The sequence below is a fragment of the Dasypus novemcinctus genome, chromosome 12 (genome assembly GCF_030445035.2).
Source record: "Dasypus novemcinctus isolate mDasNov1 chromosome 12, mDasNov1.1.hap2, whole genome shotgun sequence".
NCBI lineage: Eukaryota > Metazoa > Chordata > Mammalia > Cingulata > Dasypodidae > Dasypus > Dasypus novemcinctus.
In genome coordinates, this window is record NC_080684.1 from 34,328,196 (window position 1) to 34,353,547 (window position 25,352).

General features: G+C 41.8%; 1 protein-coding gene across 2 annotated transcripts in view; it reads right to left on the reverse strand.

The window, feature by feature from the left end:
• Window positions 1-24,196, reverse strand: part of ACVR1B (activin A receptor type 1B) — a 53,862-nt gene extending 29,666 nt beyond the window's left edge. The window contains exon 1 of one of the 2 annotated variants that reach the window (XM_058308195.2): window positions 24,039-24,196. In XM_058308195.2, the coding sequence (XP_058164178.1) occupies window positions 24,039-24,129 (91 nt within the window). In that variant the 5' untranslated portion in view covers window positions 24,130-24,196. The remainder of the gene's footprint in view (window positions 1-24,038) is intronic. The other variant, XM_058308194.2, reaches the window with a different exon arrangement.
• Between the last annotated feature and the right edge of the window lie 1,156 nt (window positions 24,197-25,352).

Here is a 25,352-nt window from a genome sequence, read left to right on the forward strand (position 1 = left end):
AGGTCCGCGGTTCAAACCCCGGGCCTCCTTGACTCATGTAGAACTGGCCCATGCACAGTGCTGATGTGCGCAAGGAGTGCCCTGCCATGCAGGGGTGTCCCCCACGTAGGGGAACCCCACGTGCAGGGAATGCACCCCGTGGGGAGAGCCGCCCAGCGCAAAAGAAAGTCCAGCCTACCCAGGAGTGGTGCCGCACACACGAGCTGTGTGCAGCAAGATGATGCAACAACAACAACAAAAGAGACACCGATTCCCCGTGCTGCTGACAAGGATACAAGCAGACACAGAAGAATACACAGTAAAATGGACACAGAGAACACAGACAACTGGGGTGGGGTGGGGTGGGGTGGGGTGGGGTGGGGGTGGGGGTGGCGGGGAAGGGGATAGAAATAAATAATAAATAAATAAATAAATCTAACAACAACAAAAAAAGAACCACACAGTAGGAGCCAAACAGAGGGGTTTCAAATACTCTCCTTAGGAAAGGAAAGGGAAATTCACATTTATTGAACTACTTACTAGATGCTAGAAGCATCACATATAAACTCAATTCAGATGCAAAAGTGACAACAGGAACACATTTCTTTCAATTAAAAAAATTTTAATGAAGCTTTAGATTACATAAATGACACATCAAAAATATAGGGGGATTCCCATATACCCCACCCACCTCCTCCCCCTCCCAAACTTTTCCCCATTAAAAATGTTTTTGATTAGCAGAACACATTTCTGACTGTATTGCTTGGGAGAAAAAGAGAGGAGAAAATAAAGATAACGAAAGCAGAGGTGAAGAACTTTTTCTATTGTGAGGTCAAAAGGAGATAATGCATAAAAAGCACTCAATAAAAATAAACCACCCGGAAAGGTCCCTGGGTATCACTTAAAACTATATATATATAGTTTAAAAATATTTTAAATAGGCAATGTATATAATGATCTTTGGGACTAATAGGTATTGCTGGGTATATAATATACATAAGTGTGCGCTGTTGACAGGAAGTTGCTGTAAATGAATTTGGCGCCCCTGAAAGCTGGTTTGGCAGCCCTGGAATCTGAAATCCTTTATTTATCCACCTAACAAGAATAGCACAGACAGCAGCAGTTGGTTTTCCCCAACACTGTCTCCCATGAGCCTAACCTAGGCCTGACCTTTTGGGACATGCAGGAGCATGGCTTTGGCCACTAGAATACTTCCATGGGGACCCACAGGCTGAATGCCGTTATCCATCACGGGGCGGAAGTGGTAGGGCCCACCCGAGTCCCAGGTTGGACGCTAAGTGAAGACTACCTGGATACCAAGTAAGAACACATTCAACTGAGTCCCCAAGAGAAGAGACATTTATGACCAGTCCCCTGAAAAATTACTCTGTGATAATTCACCCTTTTAAGCTGTAAACAGTCTATCTTCGGCTCTTCCTCCAATACTTTGGAAGGCATCTCTTGGCTTTCCGAGTCCTGACACAGATTTTAAATATCTCAGTGCCCAAGCCCTCCTTTCTTGAGCTTTCTATAAATGAGACAATCCCTTGCTATTTCCACCCAAGGAAGCAAAGGAGACACAGCACTGATGGGGAATCAGACAGTGTAAACCATCGTTGTATGGCTTGTCAGGTTTTTTCCACAGCGTTTGATCAGATCCCTTTCCTCAGGGAAATATTCCAAAATGTGTAGCTCCCTGTTGCGGGGTTTGGGTAGTGCTACTTTTTAACAGCAGGAAGTTTAACATAGGTATCCTTTAGACTAGAATCCAAATGATAAATTCCTCTAAACACAAGACAGACTCCAGCATCTCCTCCTTTTGCCTCTCAAATATCTTCATTTGCTCCCCCTTTTATCTTTCCTGATAAGTTAAATTTACTTTGGCAACTCTCCAACGCTCAAGCCAATCATCTTTCCCCTGCAATTTAAGAGCTACTTCAGCCTCCCCTGGGTGTGGGGGGCATCCAGGCACAGAAGCGCTCCCTGTGGACAGCACACCTCTCAATGCAGGCGTTGTCATGCCCAGCCGAGAGGACAGCATATTTGGTCTATTTTGGGAAGTAAGAAAGGGAAAATTAACAACTTCAAGAGATGACTATTCTGAGCACAGTGAGACACACAAGGCCAAACACAAACACACAGTTGCCTTTTTAAAAAAGAGAATCCATCCATTAGTGGGGCAGAATGGTCGGGAGTCTCTGATTCCAGATATTTATGCTCCTTTAGTTGGATCACGGCCTTTTTCACAGTGATTCATTCTGGAGAATGAAACACTCACACGTGGCTCATTATTTTTGGGAAGTACTTAAACAATCTTGGTGTAAGACAGGAAAGAACAAAAGTGGTGAAATCTATGCTAGATGGGAGGAAAAACGGAAGTGGGAGTTGGGCCCTGTGGGTTTGTGATAACGAACTGAGCAAGTCCCTGAACCTCCCTGGGCCTCTACTGTCCAACCAGAGAATGCCATTTACCTTCCGGAGTAGGTGTGGAGAGCAGCCGGGCGGCTGATGAGTGCTGGGAGGCTCTGAAAAGGGCTCTCTACACATATCTGTGTGTATCTCTGCATTTTACAGAATAAACGAGGAGTCTAAAAAGGGTATTTTTTTAAAAAAGATAACCATCGTTCCTGTCCCACCCCCTGAAAAGGTTTCTTTGAGTCGCTATTCCTAGGAGCCACAGTGCAGCATCCTGGCAGGGGCGGGACAGAAAGGTCTAACGTTCAAATACCAGCGCCAATTTTAACCACAGGTCTCTTCAGCAAGTTGTTAACCGTCCCGGGGTTCCTACTCTGTAAAATGGGCCTGTTTCAGAATTATCTCACAGAAGTATGTAAGAATTCAATGAAAAAATATATTAAAAAGTATACAGGAAATAGATGTCCAATAAATATTAAGTCCTTTCTCTCAATGTAAAACCTCAATCTTAAAATTTAAAAACAGTGTCTCTTTAAACACTAATTAGGAAGTGACAAGTTACAGCAAGAAAAGCCAGTAAGAAATCACAAAATCACTATTCAAGACTCAGCTCTGCCAGTAACTAGTTGCATGGCTTTGAGCAACTCCTTTAACCTCTCTGAACCTCATTTTTGTCATGACTAATCAAAAAGAAGGGACTGAAGATAACCTAAAATCTTTCCAGCTCTAAATATGAATCTAGTTTGTTTTTAAACTCACACTGTTTGGATAACTGACCTAACACTGGGAAATTCTGCTTTGAGTTTAATATACCTTTTCCTGAACTTTAAAGACGAGACATTTTGGCTAGTCTTGTTAATATTAATTTTTCATCAAAACAATATAAGTGATAATAAAATTATAAAAAACATCTGAATTTACTATACATTTAGTAACCAAATCACAAACTTAGTCAATTCCCTTTGGAAAGCTAAATCTGGACTAATGCACAGCCCTTTATAATCTCTCATAGTGACTCATAAGGTTAAATCAGGCCACATACACGTATAGAAACAACATATACCTAACACTCTCCTTATTCCAAAGAGTTGCAGAGTAGAAATAATGCAACTTGGAAAACCAAATTGCAGAGGAGTAGCGAGATCACTCTAGATTTAAGCAAGTTAGAAACTGGTCACAACGAAAGCTCTACTAGCAGAGACTTTTTTAAAAATTTTCAATTTCTGGGGAGGAGGTATAGCTCAGTGGTTGAGTGCCTGCTTCACATATACAAGGTTCCAGGTTCAATCCCCAGTAATTCCTAAAAAAAATTTTTTTTTCAATTTCTAAAATTTATAAACCCTCTGCACCCACCAAGCAACAATTCCCCCTTCCTCTCATTCTCTAGTAACCTCTAATCTACTTTGTCTCTGTGAATTTGCTTATTCTAGATATTTCATGTAAGTGGAACCATACAGTATTTGTCCTTAGGTCCTTTGCTTATTTTATACCATAAAGTTTTAAGGAACACCATTCCTTTTTAGGGCTGAAAAATATTCTCATGTGTGTATCACATTTTGTTTATCTAGTCATCTACTGATGGATACTTGGGTTGTTTTGACCTTCTGGCTATTTTAAGTAATGCTACTGTGAGCACTGTTGTACAAATATTCAACTCCCTGTTTTCAATTTCTTTGGATATACACCTAAGTTTGGAACTGCCAGGTCATATGGAAACTCTATATTTAACTTTTATGATCATCCTAGTGTGAGTGGCACTACACTGGGGTTTTGATTTGCATTTCCCTAATGACTAATGATATTGAGCATCTTTTCATGTGCATGTTGGCCATTTGTATATCTTCTTTGGAAAAATGTTCAAGTCCTCTGCCCATTTTTTAATCAGATGGTTTTTTTTTGTTGTTGATGAGTTCTTTATATATTCTCATCAGATATCTGATTTGCAACTACTTTCTCCATTCTGTAAGTTGGTTGTCTTTTTACTTTCTTGATAATGTCCTTTGATGCACAAAAGATTTTACTTTTGGTAAAGTCTGATTTATCTATTTTTTTCTTTTGTAGCTCATGCTCCTGATGTGTATCTAAGAAAGCATTGCCAAATCCAAGGTCAGGAAAATTTACCCCTATATTTTCTTCTAAGAGTTTTAGAGGTTTTAGGCCTTTGATCCATTTGCGTTAATTTCTGTATATGAGATAACTCCATTCTTTTGCATGTGGCAAATACAGTTGTACCAGCACCATTTGTTGAAAAGACTTTTTCTCCTTGTTGAAAACCAACTGGCTGGAAATGAGTGGGTCTGTTTCTGGACTCTCAATTCTATTCCATTGGTCTGTATGACTATCTTTATGAGATTACCACACTGTTTTAATTATTCTATCTTTGTAGTAAATTTGAAATCAGGGAATGTGAGTCCTCCAAACTTGTTCTTCCTTCTCAAAATCTTTTTGGCTATTTGGGACCTCTTGCAATTCCAAATGAATCTGAGAATCAACTTTTCCATTTCTACAAAAAATGCTGCTGGAATTTTAACAGGGATTGCTTTGAAGCTGTACAATATTTTGGGTTTATTAGTCAAACCTGCACAAAATCACGTTGGCAGGATTTGAACATGGTTCCAGTGTATGATTAGAAAGTGGTTTGTGGTAAATGTAATGCAAATTTGACTCACTAGAGAGACTATTTTGAAAAAGGCTTACAAGTCTCAACTTGGGCAAAATCTGTGTAGGTGCATATTATAAAGGCACCCATCCTAACACAGCCAGGTCTTAAGAGATACAACCTAAAGGCAGACAAGGGTGCCTGGGTTGATACAGCTCTCTCACACCCACAATGAGAAACTGAGCGGAAACTCAGGTGATACCATAGCTCAACTGAACCGCCATACTGGGTGAGACTCTCTTGGTCACACAGCCCAATAACCTGCCTAGACCAATCACCAGGGGACAGGGTGTGGGAGAGCACTCATTAAGAGGCATGCCTCAAAACACCCAAGTTTGTCCTAATAGATAAAGGTCCATGAGTGCATCTAAAACATTTTTGAAGCTATAGTAATTATGATTTTTTAATTTTATTAATTACTCCTTGGGACAGTAAGTTTCATCAATTAAGAACTAGCCATGGAGCACTGTACTGCTTACCTGTATGAATCTTGACTCTTTCAAATTTCACTGGGCAATCTTCTTGGTCTATAGCATTACAAGATTCAGTGACTAAATCAACCTGTGCTACCTTTACTCTTTTTTTTTTTTTTTTAAGATTTATTTTTCTTTTTTCTCCCCCCTTCCTCCCCGCTTCAATCACCCTTGTCTGCTCTGTGTCCATTTGTTGTGTGTTATTCAGTCCACTTGTATTCTCGGTGGTACCAGGAATCTGTGTCTCTTTTTGTTGCATCATCTTGCTTTGTCAGCTCTCTATGTGTGTGGCGCCACTCCTGGGCAGGCTACTCTTTTTTCACGTGGGGTGGTTCTCCTTGGGGGTGTACTACTTGCATGTGGGGCTCCCCTATGCGGTTGACACCCGTGTGGCACAGCATTCCTTGTGCACAGTAGCACTGCGCATGGGCCACCTCACCACACGGCCAGGAGGCCCTGGGGTTTGAACCCTGAATCTCCTATATGGTAGGTGGACGCTCTATCAGTTGAGCCACATCCGCTTCCCTACCTTTACTCTTTATAATTTTTTTATAGCTTGACCATAAACTGCCTCTCAGTCTTCATCCTTCCAGTTGAAAGCACCTGTCAGACAGGCCAAACTGGTAAGAATAGCCTTCTACAACTCATGATTATTTTAATGATCCTTTCCTGGACCTTATCCAAGCCTCCACAGCTTCCTTAGGCTAGAATGGAGACCACGACTCTACACAATTCTGATTTCAGGATCACAGACACCAGTTTTACACCAGGGCATGATGTTTTCAGTCTTGTTTCCTTTAAGAAAATACTGTGAGTAGTTACGTTGTATTATTTATTATTATTAATATATTAATATGTTAATATTATTATTTAGCAAGAGTTTTCACATTCATTCTCTCATGTGATTCCCACAGGAACCTAGAAGGAAGAGGCAGACGGGACAGGTGTAGCTGCCCCACTTTATGAACAGCAGAGTCCCAGAGCAGCGAAAGGCTTGCAGATGGTAAAGTAGTAAAGGATGGCGCCACATCTCCAGCTCAGGTCTCTGGACCCCAAGCCCAGCACTTTTTCTGCACTACCACCCTGCTTCGACAACATCCTATCTGGCAATGTCCAGCACACTTGGTCTTTATGGCCTCCACTGCAGCAAGGACATCTTCAGGGATTAGATCCACCATCCTGCAAACATTTGTTACCCTGAGTGCACTCTCACCCGCACATCGAATTCACTACATTGGTTTTCTGCCCACTCAAAGAGCCTCGCCAAATCTTCCGCAGGTACACTCCAGGGATTTAGTGTGTTACAGCCTAAGACTGTCACTGCAAACATTAAGGCTTCTCCACAGACTCCTTATTTCATCCTAGCAACTCCAATACTGCAGAAGTAGCCCTTTATGTCTCAAAAAAAAAAAAGCTCTTTACACATTACATAAATTTCTTTGGTCCCCTTGAGACTTTGAAGTGACCACCATATATTGACCTTATTAAAGTTTTTCTGAAAGTCAAGATTATGTCTTAGTTCCTCTTTATTCATATACGTTTGTCTCCTAAAAAGTTCCAAATTATTAAACTGCCTAGCCCTTAGAAAACCACACTGCCATCTTTCCCCTCATGGTGATAATATTTTCTTAGGTTTGGAGACCCTAAATTTTATTATAGATTCCTCTAGCACAGTAACCAGGATCTCCCTGGAAATCTCTTTAGAGACAGAAGTAACAGGCTAATCTAGCAATTTTCTGGCTAAATTGCGATTTGAAGAAACAGACTGCCCCATTCACCTTTGTATCTCCAGGGCTGAATTCTCGTAGGCCAACACTAAACATATATGCAAAATAGGGCCATTTACAATGAAAACCTTAAAGTCCTTTGAAAAAGAATATCATTCTAGTTACTATAGCTGTGTAACAAATCACTCCAAAACTTAGTGGCATAAAACCACTATTTATTTTGTGCATGGATTCTGTGGTTTAGGAATTTGGACAGGGCATGGCAGAGAAAGCCCATCCCTGCTCCATAATGTTAGAGGTTTCGGCTGAAAGACTTCAAGGTTGGTGTGGCAGATTGACATTATTTACGGATTCTAAAAAGAGATGTTTGTAAACTGGTTGGTTCCTCTGGGTGTAATATTCTTTGATTGTATTAAATTCAAAGGTTACGTGTACTTGATTAAATTAAGATTAGGGTTTTGATTTGACCATGTGAATAGGGCATTGAGTTCCTGCCCACCTAGTGGGTGGACATACACAGAAAAAGACACTGCAGAGGCTCTGGAAAGAGAGATAAGCCTGATAGTCTACAGCTGACCTTGTGAAGAGAACAGAGCAGCTGAGCCTGGAAATTAAAGAGCCCTGGGGAGAGAGACAAACCTTATGCCAGCCTACAGCTGAGATCAGAAGTTGGGACCACGGAGCCTTAAGCGAAAGAAGAAGACTGAACTTCCACAGATACTGCCCACCAACAGACTTTGGGTGAGGAAATAACTCTTAGGAAGTACTCTTTAGGGCCTTGAGACCATAGCTTCTACCCCAAATACATACCCTTTAAAAAAACAGGTTCCTGGTACTTTGCATCAGCACCCCTTTTGGTGACTAATACAGTTGGGGGCTGGAATCCTTCTGAAGGGCCATTTACTCACACATCTGGCAGTTGATGCTGGCTCTTGGCTGGGGGCCTTGGTTCATCTTCCTGTGAACCTATCCAAGCAGTCCCTTCACTGGGGCTAGCTTAGGCTTCCTCATAGCACAGTGGCTGGCTTCCCCAGAGCAAGGTCCCGAAAGAATGAACCAGGTTAAAAAAAAAAGGTATCCTTTCTGTGGCTTAGCCTTAGGAGGAACACAGCACCACTTTTCATGTTCTTTAAGTCAAATCTTCACTCAAATTCAAGGGGAGGGAACACAGACCCCACCTGTTGATGGGAGGAATGTCAAAGTCACATTGTAAGAAGAACATGTGGGGTGGGAGATAGCCCTTCAGTCATTTAGGAAAATACAATCTGTCACAAAGATCTAGTTCTTTAATGAGGTCTGTAACATCCTATACTTATATCACTATTTAAATTCAGAATGAAATAACATTTATTGACAATTAAGACAACAACATTGGTTTTAATCCTTTAGACACCTTGAGACGTACCTAACATATACAACCTACCTATTTTAAAAGATTTGGGGGTTGCAATTCCATAGTATGCTCCTCAATAAAAATGGAGGAAGTAACTCTTTTGTTTTTTGTGCTATTGCTTCTATCATTGACAGGACCTTTAGGGGGACATAATTACGCAGTAATTAACAGCCTGGATTCTGAGGTCAGAGCCCAGGTCTGAATACTGACTGTCATTTGCTAGCTGAGTAACATGGCAACTTTCTTAAACTAACTAGCTTCAGATGCCCAATTATGAAATGGGGACAACAATAGAACTTACTTCAAAGGAGTGCTCTGAGGAATAAGAGAAGTGGTGTAAAAAAAGCTGTTAGCTCAATGCCTGTATGGATACAAGTCTACATGTTAGCTATCCCACTATGACCAGGCACCAATTTCTCCAGCAGGTCCTCACCACCCCACCCCCAACCCTACCCGTGATGCTTTCACAGACCCTTAACCTTTAATTATTGGTCGTGCTGGAATCTTCTACAAACTATAATTCAAATTGCCCAGCTTCCCACATCATCACACCTAAAATAACTGACAAGAGCCTTAACATTACCAAATATCCAACTGATGTTCAAATGTCTTCTATTGCCTCAAAATAAAAAAAACTTAAAAAAAATTTTTTAACAGTTCATTTGCTTAAATCCAGATCCAAATAAGACCCTTTTGCTACACTTAGCAGAGAGGTCTCTAAAACCAAATCTACAGGATTCCCCTTTCTGGTTTTTCTCCTCACTCCCACAAATTACTTGCTGAAACCAGACTGATGTTTCTATACTTCCTCAGAGTCTAGAGTTTGTTGACTGAGTCCTATGGTGTCATTTAACATGTTCCTCTCTCTTTCCTGCATTTTCTATTAATTAGTGTTAGCTCTAGAGGCTTGATCTGATGCAGATTCAGTTTTGTGGACTGGCTATCCCTTGGTGCTAAGTACTTCCCTCACAAGGTACCTGATTTCCAGTGGCCTCTCTTTGTGATGTTAGTTCTCATTCTTCCTTAAAATAAAGAAATTTTTTTGACAGAAGCTTTCTGCCCTTCTACTTTCCAGATCCGATATAGGCAGGCCCTCCCCATCAACATCCTTCCCCTAACCCCGTCACCATCAGCTGGAGTCTTTGCACATACATATTCTAAGAACAACTGAGCATTCCCTCTTTCAGATTACTTGCAATTATTTCCTGTACTAGATTTTATTCAACATGCAGGATCAGATTTAGTTATTTCTTTAGTAGTTCTAAGACTTCCTATTCTAGAATGGGCTCCTAAACAAAACTTTTGTGTTGACTTTTTGTTCATGTTTGGGTAATTCCAGTTCCCAATCATTACTGTCTGCCCTAATTCTGTAGTTTCTCTAATCTCATTATCCTAGGTAGGTGATCTACATCAGATCCCTACCAGCCTCATTACATTATATAAGGAAGAGGCCTCACTGAGAGATAGAGAGTACTGTCTTTTTCAGGCAACACTTCCACCCCATGCTGTGCCTTACATGCAGGCCCATCTAGCCTTGGAACCTGTGGTCTCTAGCTCAACATCTCCAAACCTACTGGTTCTCTTTCCACCAAATCTCTGAGATCAAGTCATACAGATTAAGGCCTTCACTTGCTACTAAGCCTTCTAATTCTAACATTTCATTTGGGGGAGTCCACTTGGTACTGAGGTCCAATATAAATATTTTATACCAGATTTTGAGTTTTTGTGTTTTATTTAACTTTATCATTAGTGGATTTTTTTCCTGCTTACAAAAACAATCCATATTTCATTGTTTAAAAAATTTCAAACATCATAGAAATATAATTAATGTAGAGGTTGAAAGCTCCCTTAATTCCTGCCCCAGAGATAATTACTGTTACATGTTTGATTCATATTCCTCCAAGGTTTTATAGATATACTAATAGATGGGGCTTTTTTTTTTGCAATGTTACATGCAATACTGAAAAGTTAAGAACCTAAACTGTCCACTAACATGAGATTAAATTATATGTCATTTATGAAATGATGTGCATGCAGTCTTTAAAAAGAATACATACCCAAAATTATCTACAGATTTTTAAATAAAAGGTTTTAAAAACCCACTAGGAATGTACAACACCAACACTGAACCCTAATGTAAACTACGGGCTATAGTTAATGGCGTAATTATAGTAATATTATGTAACAAAGGTACTACACTAATGTAAAGCATTAATAGGGAGAATTGGATATGAGGAGAACATGAGAACTCTGTATTTTCTCATGGTTTTCTGTAAACTTACAACTTCTCTAATAAATAATTTCAGCAGCCTTTTTGCAGAAATGAAAAAGCCGTCCTCAGATTCTTACAAAATCGCAAGGGGTTCCAAATAGTCAATTTTGAAAAGGAAGAACAAGGTTGGAGGATTCTCACTCCATGATTTCAAAACTAACGACAAAGACAAGAATAATTAAAACAGTGTGGTACTCTCATAAGGACAGACATATAGACCAATGGAATAGAACTGAGTCCAGAAACAGACCCACTCATCTCCAGCCAACTGATTTTCAACAGGGGTGCCAAGTGCACACAATGGATAAAGAACAGTCTCCTCAACTAATGCTGCTGCTGCTGGGACAACTGGATAGCCACACGCAGAAGAATGGAGATATCTCATATACAGAAATTAATGCAAATTGATCAAAGACCTAAATATAAGAGTTAAGGCTTATGTTCTAAAACCTCTAAAACTCTTAAAGCATAGGGGTAAATCTTCATGATACTGAATTTGGCAACGGTTTCTTAGATAGGATCAAAGCATTAGAGCAAAAGCATGAGCACCAAAAAGATAAACTTGACTTCATCAAAATTAAAACCTTCCATGCATGAAAGGACATTATCAAGAAAGCGAAAAGTCAATCAACCTACAGAAAGGGGAAAATACTTGCAAATCATATATCTGATAAGAATATATAAAGAATTCCTACAATTCAACACCAAAAAACAACCTAATGGGCAAACAACTTAAACATTTCTCCAAAGAAAATATACAAATGGCCAACACACACATGAAGAGATGCTCATTAGTAATTAGGGAAATGCAAGTCAAATCAAGACCATAATGAGGTACCACTTAACACCCACTAGGAAGATGACCACAATAAAAGGAAAAAGGGACAATAACAAGTGTTGGCAAGGATGTAGGGAATTAAAACCCTTTGTGCATTATTGGTGGGAATGTAAAATGGTGCAGCCACTGTGGAAAGCAGCACGACAGTTCCTCAAAACGTTAAACATAGAATTACCGTAAGACCTAGTAATCCCATCCTTTACATTTACATTTACAGAAATGTAAAGTCTGTGCCCAAAAGTTCACAACAGCATTACTCACATTCATTAACTGATGAATGGATAAACAAAATGTGGCTTATCCACACAATGGAATATTAGTCAGTCACAAAAAGGAATGAAGTGCTGACACATGCTACAATATGGACGAACCTTGGAAACACTATACTCAGATGCCACATATTATATGAATCTATTTATATGAAATGTCCATAACAGGCAAATCCATAAAGACAGAAAACAAATTAGTAGCTGCCAGGGTCTGGAGGAAGGGTAAAGGGAGAGTGACTGTTAATGGGTACAGGATTTCCTTTTGTGATGATGAAAAAGATCTAGAACTAGCAGTGGTGATGGTTGAACAATACATGAAGATACCTAACGCCCCTGAATTGTACACTTTAAAATGAATAAAATGGTAAATTTTATGTATTTCATATTATGTGTATGTGGGTGACATACATTGTAGATCCATCTCTAAGAGCTATTGTTAATGCAACAGAATTTGTAAAATAACATGTATAATTTCAATTAAAAAAACAAACGAACACCCCAAAACATACTCCACGCCTAGGAACAAACAAACAAACTTGGAAGTACATTGTTTTTCAAACTGCATTCTTCCTGGAGCCCTAGCTTTTCTAAGATGTCCCAGGAACCTTCAAACTCCACAAGGAAGGAACCAGTGTCATCCTTTTCTTCACCATTTTCTCACTGGTATCTAGCACAGTGCCAGATGCCCAACAAATCTTAGTTTAATAACTTATGAGAAAGAGGGGGATTCTGCCTTAATTGTTCACCTTTTATCCATTTTATACAAATTTCTATATTTTCATTTTAAAAAGGATTCCACTGCACTGAAAGTTAAAAGTTATTTGCCAACTACTGATCGGGACAGTGTTTATAAAAATCCTCAAATTCAAAAAAGGAAGTATCTGGCATGAAACTGTCACAAAATAAAAGGTAATGTTTGGTTCTCCAGGGCAAAAAAGCATGTGTGCAGGGGATGGGGATGGGGAAGGCTGGAGGATAATAACTTTGAACTGGTACTGTACTAAGCACCGAAGTTCACATAAGAAGAAAAATCTTGCAGCAGTAAAGCAAAGCAATCAGATGCTATTGGTAGAAAACACCCAAGTTACTTTTTCCATCTTTCACAATCATCAAAACTAGATTTTAAAAATATATTAAACAACCCAATTATAAAATGTACAAGAGAGTTAAATAGACATTTCTCCAAAGAAGATAGAGAAGAGCCAATAGCACAGGAAAGAATGTTCAACATTGTTAATTATTAAGGAAATGCAAATCAAAATCACAATGAGATACCACTTCATACCAACTAGAAGGGCTACTATAGAGGAAAAAAAAAGGAAAATTTGTGTTGGAGAGGATGCAGAGAAATGGGAACACACTCATGCATTGTTGGTGGGAATATAAAATGGTGCAGCCACTGTGGAAACAGTCTCTTAAAAAGTTAAACATAGAACTACCATATGACCTGGCAATCCCACGTCTAGGAGAACTGAAAGCAGGCACTCAAACAGATATTTATATACCAGGCACACTATATATATTCTACAGCATTTTTCATGATAGCCAAAAGATGAAGCCACCCAAGTGCCCATCAACAGATGAATGGATAAACAAAATGTGGTACAGACACACAATGGAATATTAGTCAGCCCTAAAAAGAAATGAAGTTCTGATACACGTTACTGCATGGATGAACTTTGAAGACATCACAATGCATGAAATAAGCCAGACACAAAAGGACAAACATTGTATGTACCAACTTATATGAAATAACTAGAATACGCAATTTCATAGAGACAGAAAGTAGAGTACAGGTTATCAGGAACAGGGATGGAGAGGGAGAATTGTGAGTTATTGCTTAATGTCTACATAGTTTCTGTTTGGGCTGATGGAGAAGTTTTAGTAAGGGATGGTGGTGATGGCAGCACAAAATTCTGAAGGTAATAACACCTATTTATAGTTCAGTGCTTAAAATGAAAATTTTATGTTGCCTACATATTATCATAGTAAACTTTTTTTTTTTTTAAGTCACAGAGCAGTACAATGCAAAGAGTGAACCCTAATGTAAACTCTGGACTTTAGTTAATATAATTCTAATAATATTGGTTCAACAATTGTAACAAATACACCAATGTAAAATGTTAATAGGAAAAACGTGGGGGGGTGGAGAATACAGGAACTCTGTACTTTATGTGTAATTCTTCTGTAAACTACAACTGCTCTAAAAATAATCTACTAAAAAAAAATACAGGGGAGCAGATGTGACTCATGTGACTGAGCACCTGCTTCCCACATGGGAGGTCCTGGGTTCAATCCCCAGTGCCTCCTAAAAACAAAAGCAAAACAAGCAAACGAATGAAGTAACCAACTCAGGGGAGCTGATGTGGCTCAGTAGTTACATGCCAGCTTCCCACATACAAGGTCCTGGGTTCAATCCCTGGCCCAGGTACCTCAAAAACAAAACAAAACAAAAGAAAAACATTAAAATAAAATCTCTCAAATACTCAGCCTAGTGCAAGCTGTTTTATAATGTAGTCAAATTTTACAGGTATAATTGGTATTGAGAAAAACCAAAAAATGTACCAATAAAAAGTGACCACAGTAGTTGCTGAGGGCAGGGAGAGGGAAGAAGAGATGCAATGTGGAGGCATTTTTGGGACTTGGAGTGGTCCTAAATGATATTGCAGGGTCAGATGCTGGACTTTATATATCCTGCCATAAACTACTGAATATACTGGGGGGGAGTGTGAACTACAGGGTAAACTATTATCCATGTGGTACAGCAGTGCTCCAAAATGGGTTCGTGGAGTGAGATGAGGGTGCCACAATGATGGGGGAGGTTGCTAGTGTGGGAGGAGTGGGGTGGGAGGTGGGGGGTGTATAGGAACCTCTTATTTTTTTAATGTAACTTTTTTTGTGTGATGTATATATCTTCAAAAAAAAATACAATTTACAAAAACGATGAGGTGGTGGGTGGGGAGTGGGGTATACGGGAACATCTTATGTTTGTTGTTTTTTAATGTAACATTCTTTGTGATCTATTAACTTTAATAAAGTATAAAAAAATAAATAAAACCTGCATGTCTCTAAGGAAAAAAAAAGCACTTGTGAAAAAAATAGACTTAATAAAGAAAGCTGTTTGTATGGGGGGTGGGGAAGGACACACACAGATTTAACAATAAGACACTTGATAAGCTTGGTATTTAATTCTGACCTGGGAAAAGGTCTCAGAATCGGGTTTGCACCGGAGAAAGGTGATTGAAAAGCCAGCTCCACACTACATCCATTCTACAAACTGCCTCTCTGACATTCTACTTGGAGACAAACCCAAACCTAGAGAGCTGTTTAAACAAGTTCAACCTTAAGCCTCAGGTCTAGAGAATGAAAGCTTTGTTCTCACTCAAGAGAGACGTTTGATGTTTATGCTAAGGAGACTTGTCATTGCAACTTAATTTATGGCTGACTGTAAATACCTGAACATCTAGCAAGGTCCCACCTGCTGCCCAAGAAAACGCCAAGGTAAAACTGGAATGAATAGCATCATTTTGAGGAAGAGTGTCCAGTGTTCCCAGGAACTAAGTGTAAGGCTCAAGCGTCCAATTTAGACTCTCCACCAGTAACTTGTATCTCCCCTTTACTTAAAGTTTATAATGAAGGTACAAAACCATTCTTTCTATTTTCCTTGTTGCCTTTAAACAGACATACTTCTGCCTCTTTAGGACAGGGGAGGACATTTATCACTGGTTTCTGAAATATTTTCTTCCTGACCTATTTACTGTACTATGGATGAGTGGTGAGGAGACAGTGTATGTTACAGTTTAGTGGGCTAGTTTCAGGCAACTGGGTCAATGAAGGAGAAAAAAACCAGCCGAGGCTGAGAATAAAACGAATGAGATTGAGATCAAGTTCATTTGGCTGGAATAAAATGGGTAGGTGGTAGAACAGAAAGAGATGAAAGAGGTGAAGCAGGAAAAGATCATTATGTCCCAAGTAACTCACATGTTTGCAGCAGTTTTGAGTGACTGGAATAAAAACTATAGAGATAATAAAATTACAGCAGGACAGAATTGGAATTATTTACCTAGGATCTTGCTGAGGGGATGGGAAAGAAATGAATAAATTCAATTAAACAGATTTATTAAGGAATTAAAATACACAAGGCTCTCTGATGGGCCAAAGCCATCTAAAAAGTAAGCCAGTTCCCAGCATCAATTTCAGGAGGGGGGAGGTGTAAGACAGAGGCTGAAAGAGAGGAATAAATAATATAAAACAATGTGAACTTCCATCTACCAATAAGGACCAAGGAGAAAAGCAGAGAGAATGGAATCATTGCTTGGGGAAACGCAGAAGGTCCTAGAACAGGGGTTCTTAATCTTTTTTGTTCCATGGACCCATTACTAAGTCCATATTATACTGTCCATTATTTAATAAATATATCACACCTGCATCAATACGTCCCCACAAGAATGTTTTTTTAAAATTTTCAAGCTCACAGACCCCCTGAAATCTATCCATGGACCCCTGGTTAAGAACCCCTATCCTGGGAAGCGGACTTGGCCCAATGGATAGGGCATCCGTCTACCACATGCGAGGTCTGCAATTCAAACCCCGGGCCTCCTTGACCCGTGTGGAGCTGGCCCATGCGCAGTGCTGATGCGCGCAAGGAGTGCCCTGCCACGCAGGGGTGTCCCCCGTGTAGGTGAGCCCCACGCACAAGGAGTGTGCCTCGTAAGGAGAGCCACCCAGCACAAAGGAAGGTGCAGCCTGCCCAGGAATGGTGCCGCACACACGGAGAGCTGACACAGCAAGATGACGCAACAAACAGAAACACAGATTCCCGGTGCCCTGATAAGGACAGAAGCAGTCACAGAAGAACACACAGCGAATGGACACAGAGAGCAGACAACCTGGGGGGAGGGAAGGGGAAAGAAATAAAAAAACAAAAAAACAAAAAAACCCTATCCTAGAAAGTCCTACCTTGAAGGAGGTCGGATTTAGCTGGGAAGAGAAGGGGCCTGGGTGGAAAGCATTAGAGAGAAGGAACAACAGAGGTCTGTGAAAAATACATGGCATATTAGGTCTACAGTAATCTGAGAGATATGGTAACAAAGAGATGAGAGAAGACAGACTAGTGCTAGATTAGACAGATTGGAATGCCAGGCTAGCACCAGACCAAAGTGGTGGCAGCAGCAGACTGAGAAGGGGCATTTTCCAGAGCTAAGCCCAGTAGCAGGATCAAGGACAAGTGGGAGACTGGAGGCAGAGAGACTGGTTAGAAGATTTTTTTTTTTTTTTTGAGGTACCAGGGAATGAACCCAGGACCTTGTATGTGGGAAGCCAGCGTTCAACCACTGAGCCACGTGGACTTCCCTGAGTTGGTTTACTTGTTTTTTTTCCTAAGAGGCACTGGGAACCAACCCGGGACCTCCCAAGTTGGAAGCAGGCACTCAACCACTTGCGCCACAGTGGCTCCCATAGAAGATTATTTTAACAGTAATCACAGTATATAACAGAATACAGTATTTAGAGCACCTGCTCTGCAGTCAGACAGACCTTAGACCCACTACTTAATCTCCCTATGCCCCCGTTTTCTTATCTGTAAAATGGGGAAACAGTACTTCAGAAAAACAGCTGGATAGAGACTTGACAGAATGCAGGTGCTTAGCACAGTGCTTGGGTACATAGTAGGCATTCAGTAAATTTGATGTGTTTATTAATACTGTTATTCCCAGTGAATGAGAAGGGTCACAGTTTTGTAGTGGTTCCAACAAGATGATAGTTGATTTGTGTATGAATTTCTAAAGGGCAGGGGCAGAGACTCTTTCCTCAGTATCCCTCTCAACATTCAGCTTGGTGCGAGACACATACTGGATACCAGAAATGAACACAGATTTAATTCGACTCAGTCTTTGCTACAAGTATAGAATGGAACATATAAACATACACCAAGACAATACATGAGAATTTGGGGCAAAGCAGGTTCTCCACAAATACCTACTTAAAAAAAAAATACGTGTTTCCATTTCCAGATTCCTCAAATCAAACACTCCAACCATCTAAAAGAACTTTTCCCCCAAGCACCCATAATCCCTTCCCCCCTCTAAATACAAATGTCTAGGAAAAGGTTGCAATAGCAAGGGTAAGTCACATGTGGTCAAGAACTTTTCACATGAATGGGTCATCTATGGGATGGCTAGGAACATGTCTCAAACACCCTCAAGCTCATATGGGGTATCTCATATTATCCGCCTTTCCTCCCTTTACCTCTCTTCATATCACCACCTGGCTCACCATAATACATATGTGGATATATACACTGTTTTTTAAACAACACCTATTAATTATCTCATGGCTTCTGTAGGTCAGAAGTCCAGGCACAGCATGACTGGATTCTCTGCTCAGGATCTCGCCAAGCTGAAATGGTGTTAGCCAGGACTGTGTTTTTATATGGAGCTTGGGTCCTCTTCCAAGCTCACTTATTGCTGGCAAAATCCATTTCCTTGCAGATAGAGGAATGAGGTCCCCACTTTCCACCAACTGTCAGCCAAGGACCACTCTCAGCTCCTGGAGGCTGCCCACATATCCTTGCCAGGTAGCCTCCATAGGCAGTTTACAATATGGATATCTGCTTTCTTCCAAACCAGCTGGAGCACATCTCTCTGAATTCCTCTTCTGCAATTAGCTAAGAAAACTCTCTGCTTTTAAAGGGCCCATTTGAACAGGTCAGGCCCAGCTTGATAATCCCTCTATCTGAAGGTCAACTGATTCCAGACCTTAATTTCATCTGCTAAATCCCTTTACAACAGTACCTAGATTAGCTTAGTGTCTGAGTACCTGGGAGAAGGCAAGTGTACACCAAGGGTTGGAAATCTTGGGGAGGCGGTGGGACAAGAAGGTGTACTGTGGTAGGCAGAACTACCTTACATTTTATTTGTTTATTGTCCATCTCACCTGTCAAAAAGTAACCTTCATGAGGGCAGAGATTTTTGTCTTCTTTTGTTTACTGCTATATCTCTAGCACCTATAACATTGCCTGGTTTAGGGCGAGTGCTCAATAAATGTGTGAAAAGGAATCTTTCGATCACCATAGTAAGCACTCAATACATGTGCATATATATATGTTTACTTACAAGCAGGAAATGGGACTTCTAACTGTATATATTAAAATTCCAGTTCAGAGAAACTATTTGGCAGTCCTTGGAATTTTACATGATGTAATTTTATCTGTACCACATTTATCTGGTTCTAACAAAATATCATCCTCATTTTACAGATAAAACAATAAAGTTGAGAGAGACGTGAAATGGTAGCTCCAGGCACTCTAGCACATCATCTTGTTTTATTCCCTTCACAGCACTTATGACTGATAATGTTCTTGTTTACTTATTTATTTTCAGTCTAAGTCCCCCTCCAATTGTAAGTTCTACAACTTACAAGATGGCTTTTCATCCACCTTGTTCTTGGCTCTTTCCCCAAACCTAGAACTGTCTCAGGCACATAACCAACAGCATGAATAAAGAAATCTATAGGTAACTGTGCAAATATTAGGGGTGATTTGAAACTTTAAAGAGAAAGGCAGTCACTTTCATTACGTTAAATTCAAAAGATCTAGCAAGACAAATGCAAGCCTAAGACTGGGTGAAGAGAGAAAGAAACCGAAAAGACCAGAGTTGCCTGAAGTGGCACTGTCTCTGAGAACTAGATTGCCCAGAATGGAGACGTCACAGCTAACGCAAACTCTGGAAACTCTATAGGGTAAAGGAAAGAAAGATACACTCTGAAATTGCATTTTTGCATGGTGTTCCATTTATCCATGATGGACAAGCCAGCGGCCAGAGAGAACAGACAAGAGCAGAGATGGTGCCTCTAAGGCCCGAGCTCGGGTTAAACTGTGCCTGAGACGGAGCAACTAGGAATAAAACTTGAGCACAAGTATTCAAACCTGATCAGGAGGAGGTAGTGCCCACAGAGAGAGAGAGAGAAATGCAAATTTCACTTCAGGGGAACCATCTGATCTAGAAGCACTGATTACTTAAAAGGTTTTAGTATTCCCAGTCCAGGCGGAACTGATGGGCTACAGATGCCTGCATCATCAGAGAGGTTAAAGAGAAGGAGGGCTCTAGGAGTTTCTTCCTATAAATACAGAGGGAAAAATGAGAGAAGACCCTTTTACATTAACTCCTACTATAATTGACAAATAACACAAGAATGCAAGACAAAGAGGCAGGATTCCAGACTTAGTGTTCACTGCTGCTGTAAAAAAAAAAGCTGAGCAGCAAACAATAAAGATTTCAAAATTTAAAACAAAAGAGCCACTTTCGTATTCTAATTTAACTTTCAGAAATAAAGAAGATCTCAAGAGCCATGAACGGAGAATTCTATAACACCACAACACCCTGTACTCCTGAGCTGTTTGAGAACAAACTGCAATGCAATTCAGCTCATGTTCCAAAATGCAACAAGCAGCTTCAACAGGACATGCTGGAAGCAGCAGCCTGTCTCCTCGGTTTACTGATTGGTATTTTGGTAGCAAGGTTACAATTAGCTCACCGGTGGAGAATAAGCCTATTTATAACACAGCAGTCCACCTGAAAGACACCATCATCTAAAAAGGTTTTCAGATGAAAACGAAAGGCAGCTTCTTCCTGTAATGACTGCAGATTCCCAAAGTCCCTTCGGCTGAAGTCCTCAGTCTAACCTTCCGTGCTCACCGTCACCATTCTGGCCACCTCTCGGCCTCCATGTTCTTATGTAACATTTACATAGTGCCATAAACATACCCAGAGTTGCATAAGAATCAAAACGTTGCCAAGCCAATAAAGCCTAAAGCAGGTCACTCCCTCTACACAGTCTTTGATTAGAACAGGTATGCTGCCAGGTCTACAGATGTGAGGACCTGTGAAAGACAGAAACTCACCTGAGGAAATCTGAAATGGGCCTAAAAAATGCAGAGAGAAGAAGAAATTTCAACCACTCTGTGACATGTGGTGTTTCTATGTTATGCTGTCCTATAAAGAGAAAAAGTAACCCAACATCACTTGTTCACTGAAGTAAAAAACTGTGTCTAAAAATACCCCCCAGCCAACTGGCTATCAGTAAATCAGCCTCACAAATGTCCCAATATGAACGACACGAACTATTTCCTCACTTTACAGAGGAAGAACTGAGGCAGAATCACGGAAAGGTTAAGTTACGTGTTCAAGGACAACCTGTAAGGGAGCAAAGTTCTGGGGAGTACACCAGCCTCCTCCCTCCATCTGGCTCCCACCTTTAACCACAGTAGCCATTTTAACATCTGTTTCAGGAGCTGCTGTAATAAAAGTAATCACAGAGTCTGTTTCTGTGCAAGAGTTTGCTTTCACTGTACCTCAAATCTATGTCCATGCAACAAAATTACAAGACTTGGCCTGAAATTAGATTTTAGGTTTGTTCACAGAAATTCAAAGTGTTCCTGTCAGGACTTCAAATGTCTCTCTTGTTGCTTTTGTCTTGAGAAGTGAATGTCATGTTCTCCTGATCCTAATTTAATTTTAATTTTTGAATACTAATGTGAAAATTCCAAAGCTAGGCCTTAAAAGATGGTACACCTAGCAACTGGATGCTATTTCTAACCTGAAATTCATTATCTTTATCACTAGCCTTTTACTGAATCCTTGTTAATTCATTAATTAATAGAAACACCTATACTTTACTGCCTTCATATTTCCAAGTACCATGCATTACAGCTGCCTGGCTCTGCCACTCCTCCAGCCCAAGTAAGGGAATGCTAAATGGGAAATGCAGGGGAGGAAAAAATATTTACTTCTTGTTACCCCACAGCCTCTATTTTCCCAGAAACTGACGTTTTACTTTAAGCCTTTTGCAACAGTGGTCTCCGTAGCATGTGCTATTGGCAACTAGATGTGTCCCGGAAAAAACTGTAGTGTCTGGCCAAGAAGTTTAAAGGCCTTCGAGAATGTTTGCTAGACACACAACCTAATTTCAAATTTACCCAAAAAAGAAACTAACTCCCTGTTATGCCTACCCATCCTCAACCCACAAACATTCATTTTAGAAAGGTTACAAAAAATGAACTCTGCCCATTCAGCACCAGTTAGATTATCAATTAAACAGTTTTAACCAGGGATCCTAACAAGAAAAACCCCACAGTCACTACACCCAATCAGCAGGGAAATGTTTGTTAAAAATCTTGGATCTATTAGGGCAGGATAAAAATTTCTAACAAAGGAACTGAAAGATTTATTCACCCACATGTAAGATGACAAACCTGAAGGCTGAGTCTCCTTATTTACTCGCCCCCTAGAGAAAAAGTATTATGATAGGTGTTCCAAAAACAAGGGCCACAATAAGACCCAGCAAACATCCTTAATCCGGAAAACCATTCTCTCATCGCAAATGTCAGGCTCAGTTCACACACCTTCACCCTTCACCATGTTATCAGCCCACAGGGGAGAGTTACCCATGCCACAGAGTAGTGAGCCCAGAGCACACATGCGAGGTGCTCAGCAGAAGCGTCAGCCAAGCAAACAAAGACCCCACTGCACAGGCTACACTGCTAGAAGCAAACACTGAAGCTCAAGAGAATGAACTTGCTTTTGAGTCTCCAAAGTGGGAAGATGTCTTTTCTTGATTGCCGGCTTTATTAAGGAAGCCCGAACCCACCTGAGAATCATTATTTTAGTGGCCAGGAGAGCCACAGAAGACACGCTTGCTCTCCCATTGCTAGGTTAGGGGCTGCTGAGAAGTCAAAGCAGCAGGCTTTGTATCTTGGGAGCAAATACAATCCTGATGGTCTCTCCCAGATCCATCTGTGGGTCAATAATCACTTCAATATAAGTGCCAAATATAGCCTTCATCTGCTACCCCAATGCCAGAACACATTTGAGCCTCTTAAATGAAATATTTTAGGATTTCATCTGCCCTTCTCAGCCTCAGAGCCTCATAAACAACACACTGTGTGGAGTGTCCCACACAAGGGTACCCAGCTCAAGAGTGGGAAGGGTGGGGGTGGGGCCCGGCGAGCCGACGGCCGGGGGGCTGGAAGGTAAGGGGCGTGGGAGGGTGCTGAGTGTGCGGGTAGGTAAATAAGTACTGACCCAGGGCCAGGGAGATGGCCCAGAGGTGGGATCTTTAAATAATCGTGGGGGTTGAAAGCAGGTTCTAGAATTTCACCTGAAAGGCTTCCACCAAGTAATTAACTGAATGGGCCCCCTGGGGTGCGGTGGGGGCGGGAGGAGGAAAGCAAATACACCTAGATTCAAATTAACCGTTCTGGAGCTACGTTTCATAGGGTTAGAGATTCCAAAGCCAAGTTTAAAAGGGAGTAAGGGCCTTTTCATCCCACTTCCTCCGCTGAGCCTCCACTGGGCACAAGGACTGGGGGTAGGTGGTTTGCTCCCCCACCCCCAACTCTAGGGACTGAGCGAAGGGGAAATGTGACTCCCTTTCCCAGAACATTAGGGAGGAGGAGCAGGGAGGGGGAGAGGCACCCCAAGAGCTAGATCTGAAGGAAAGGTTAGAGACGCCTTCCCCTATAATTTGAGGTGCGCAAGGACCCCCCCAAGCTCAGGGTACCTCGTAATAACAAAGACCCATCGCCCGAACCCCACAATCTTGGCGGGAGAAAAGGCGACCCCCTCAGGGGCATCTGGAGGGAATAAAGCCCCCTGGCTCTGGACCTGCTGAGGCAAAACCCATGGATTCCAAATCTTGGGGAAGGAAGCCCGGACTCCTCTCCACGGAACATGAGGGGGATGAGAGCGCGACCCCCGTGAGCTCCCCGAGTCCAGTCCCGCCTAGAAAGGGGCACGGGTCCCCCGGGGCCTGGCGCCAGCTCGGTCGCGGCTGGGCGGCCGCGCCTCGGAGGCTGGGGGAGGCTGCCTGAGAATCACCCCGATGCCTCGGGGCCCCCCGCCCGGCCATATTGTGCGCGTGGGGAGGGGGCGCGCGGCAGCCCAGGGGTCGCGGCTGGCGGCCTCGCCCTTGCTGGGGCCCCTCCACCCCGGCTCCCGCCCTCCGCCCCGGGACTCACCCTGGATCCCCCGGGGCCCGGACCCGCCGCTGCCCGCAAACAGGAGCACAACAAGGGGGAAGAAGGAGGAGGCTCCGGCCGACTCCGCCATAGTAACCGCCGCCGCCGCCGCCGCCGCCGCCGCCGCAGCCCAGCAGCGCCCAGAGCGCGCGCGCGCGCCCCCGGCGCCTCCCCTCCTCCCGCCGCGCGGCTCCCGCCTCCCTCTCCTCCGCCCGGCGCCGGCACGTGCGCTCCCGGAGGAGCCGGCGCCGCGGCCGCCGCGCGCGCCCCCGAAGGGCAGGGCCGGAGCTGCGCGCGGGCGCCCGCCTTAAAGGGGAGTGTCCCTGTTAAAGGGGTGGGAGGGGGTCGCTCCTCGGCCAACCTCACCGATGGTACCCTGGGAGCAGCGGAGGCCAGAGCAGGACAAGCAGCCTCCGCCCTCTCCTGCATCCCACGCGGCACCTCGGCACCTTATCAGCACCTTATCAGCACCATATCCCACTCCCATCTAATAGTCAACGAGTCCAGTGAAACCTTCCGCTCCCTCCACTCCCACTGTCCAACCTCAAGTCCCCTTCACGTCCCACCCGGATCATCGCAATGCCCTCCCCACTGGTCTCTCCGCCGGGTTTTGCCCCGTGCAATCCACTGGACTGTGTAGTTGAATCATGGCATGCTCCAAAACATACCCAAGGTATTTCAATCAAGATACTCGAACTTGGTAAGGGTGCTGTGTGAGGCATTCTCATTCTGCTGGTAGGTCGAGCCCTTTTGGTAAACAATTTGGCATGAGGTATCAAATACCTTAAAATATTCATACCCACTGACCCAGTATTACCCCGTTTCTTCTTAAGGAAGTAATAAAGATGAGAACAAATTTTTATGAAAAACGTGAACTAGTGCAAATTTATCATTGTGAAAAGCCGGAAACAAACTAAGCAGGCAATAATGGAAGATTGTTAAAATAAATTATGGCTCATTCACGTGATGGAACATTATTTAGTAATTAAAAATCATGTCTAAAAACTAGTTATTGATATGAGAAAATGTTCATGAGATAAAGGTAAGTGAAAAATCAATAAAAAACTATGCACAGTATTATTCTGTTTTTGTTGATTATATATATTTGCATGGGTAAAAAACTAGAGGAAATTACCAATATTATCAGTAGTTATTGCCAAAAGTGATTTTTCTTCTTCAAACATTTTAGTATTTTCTAAATATTTTTAAATGTCACTTTCAAATTTAGAGAAATGCTTATAAATATAAAAAGTAAACTGAGTTACCTAATATCCTTTTGAAAAGAGTTCACTTGAGATCATGAAAAAGGCAGGG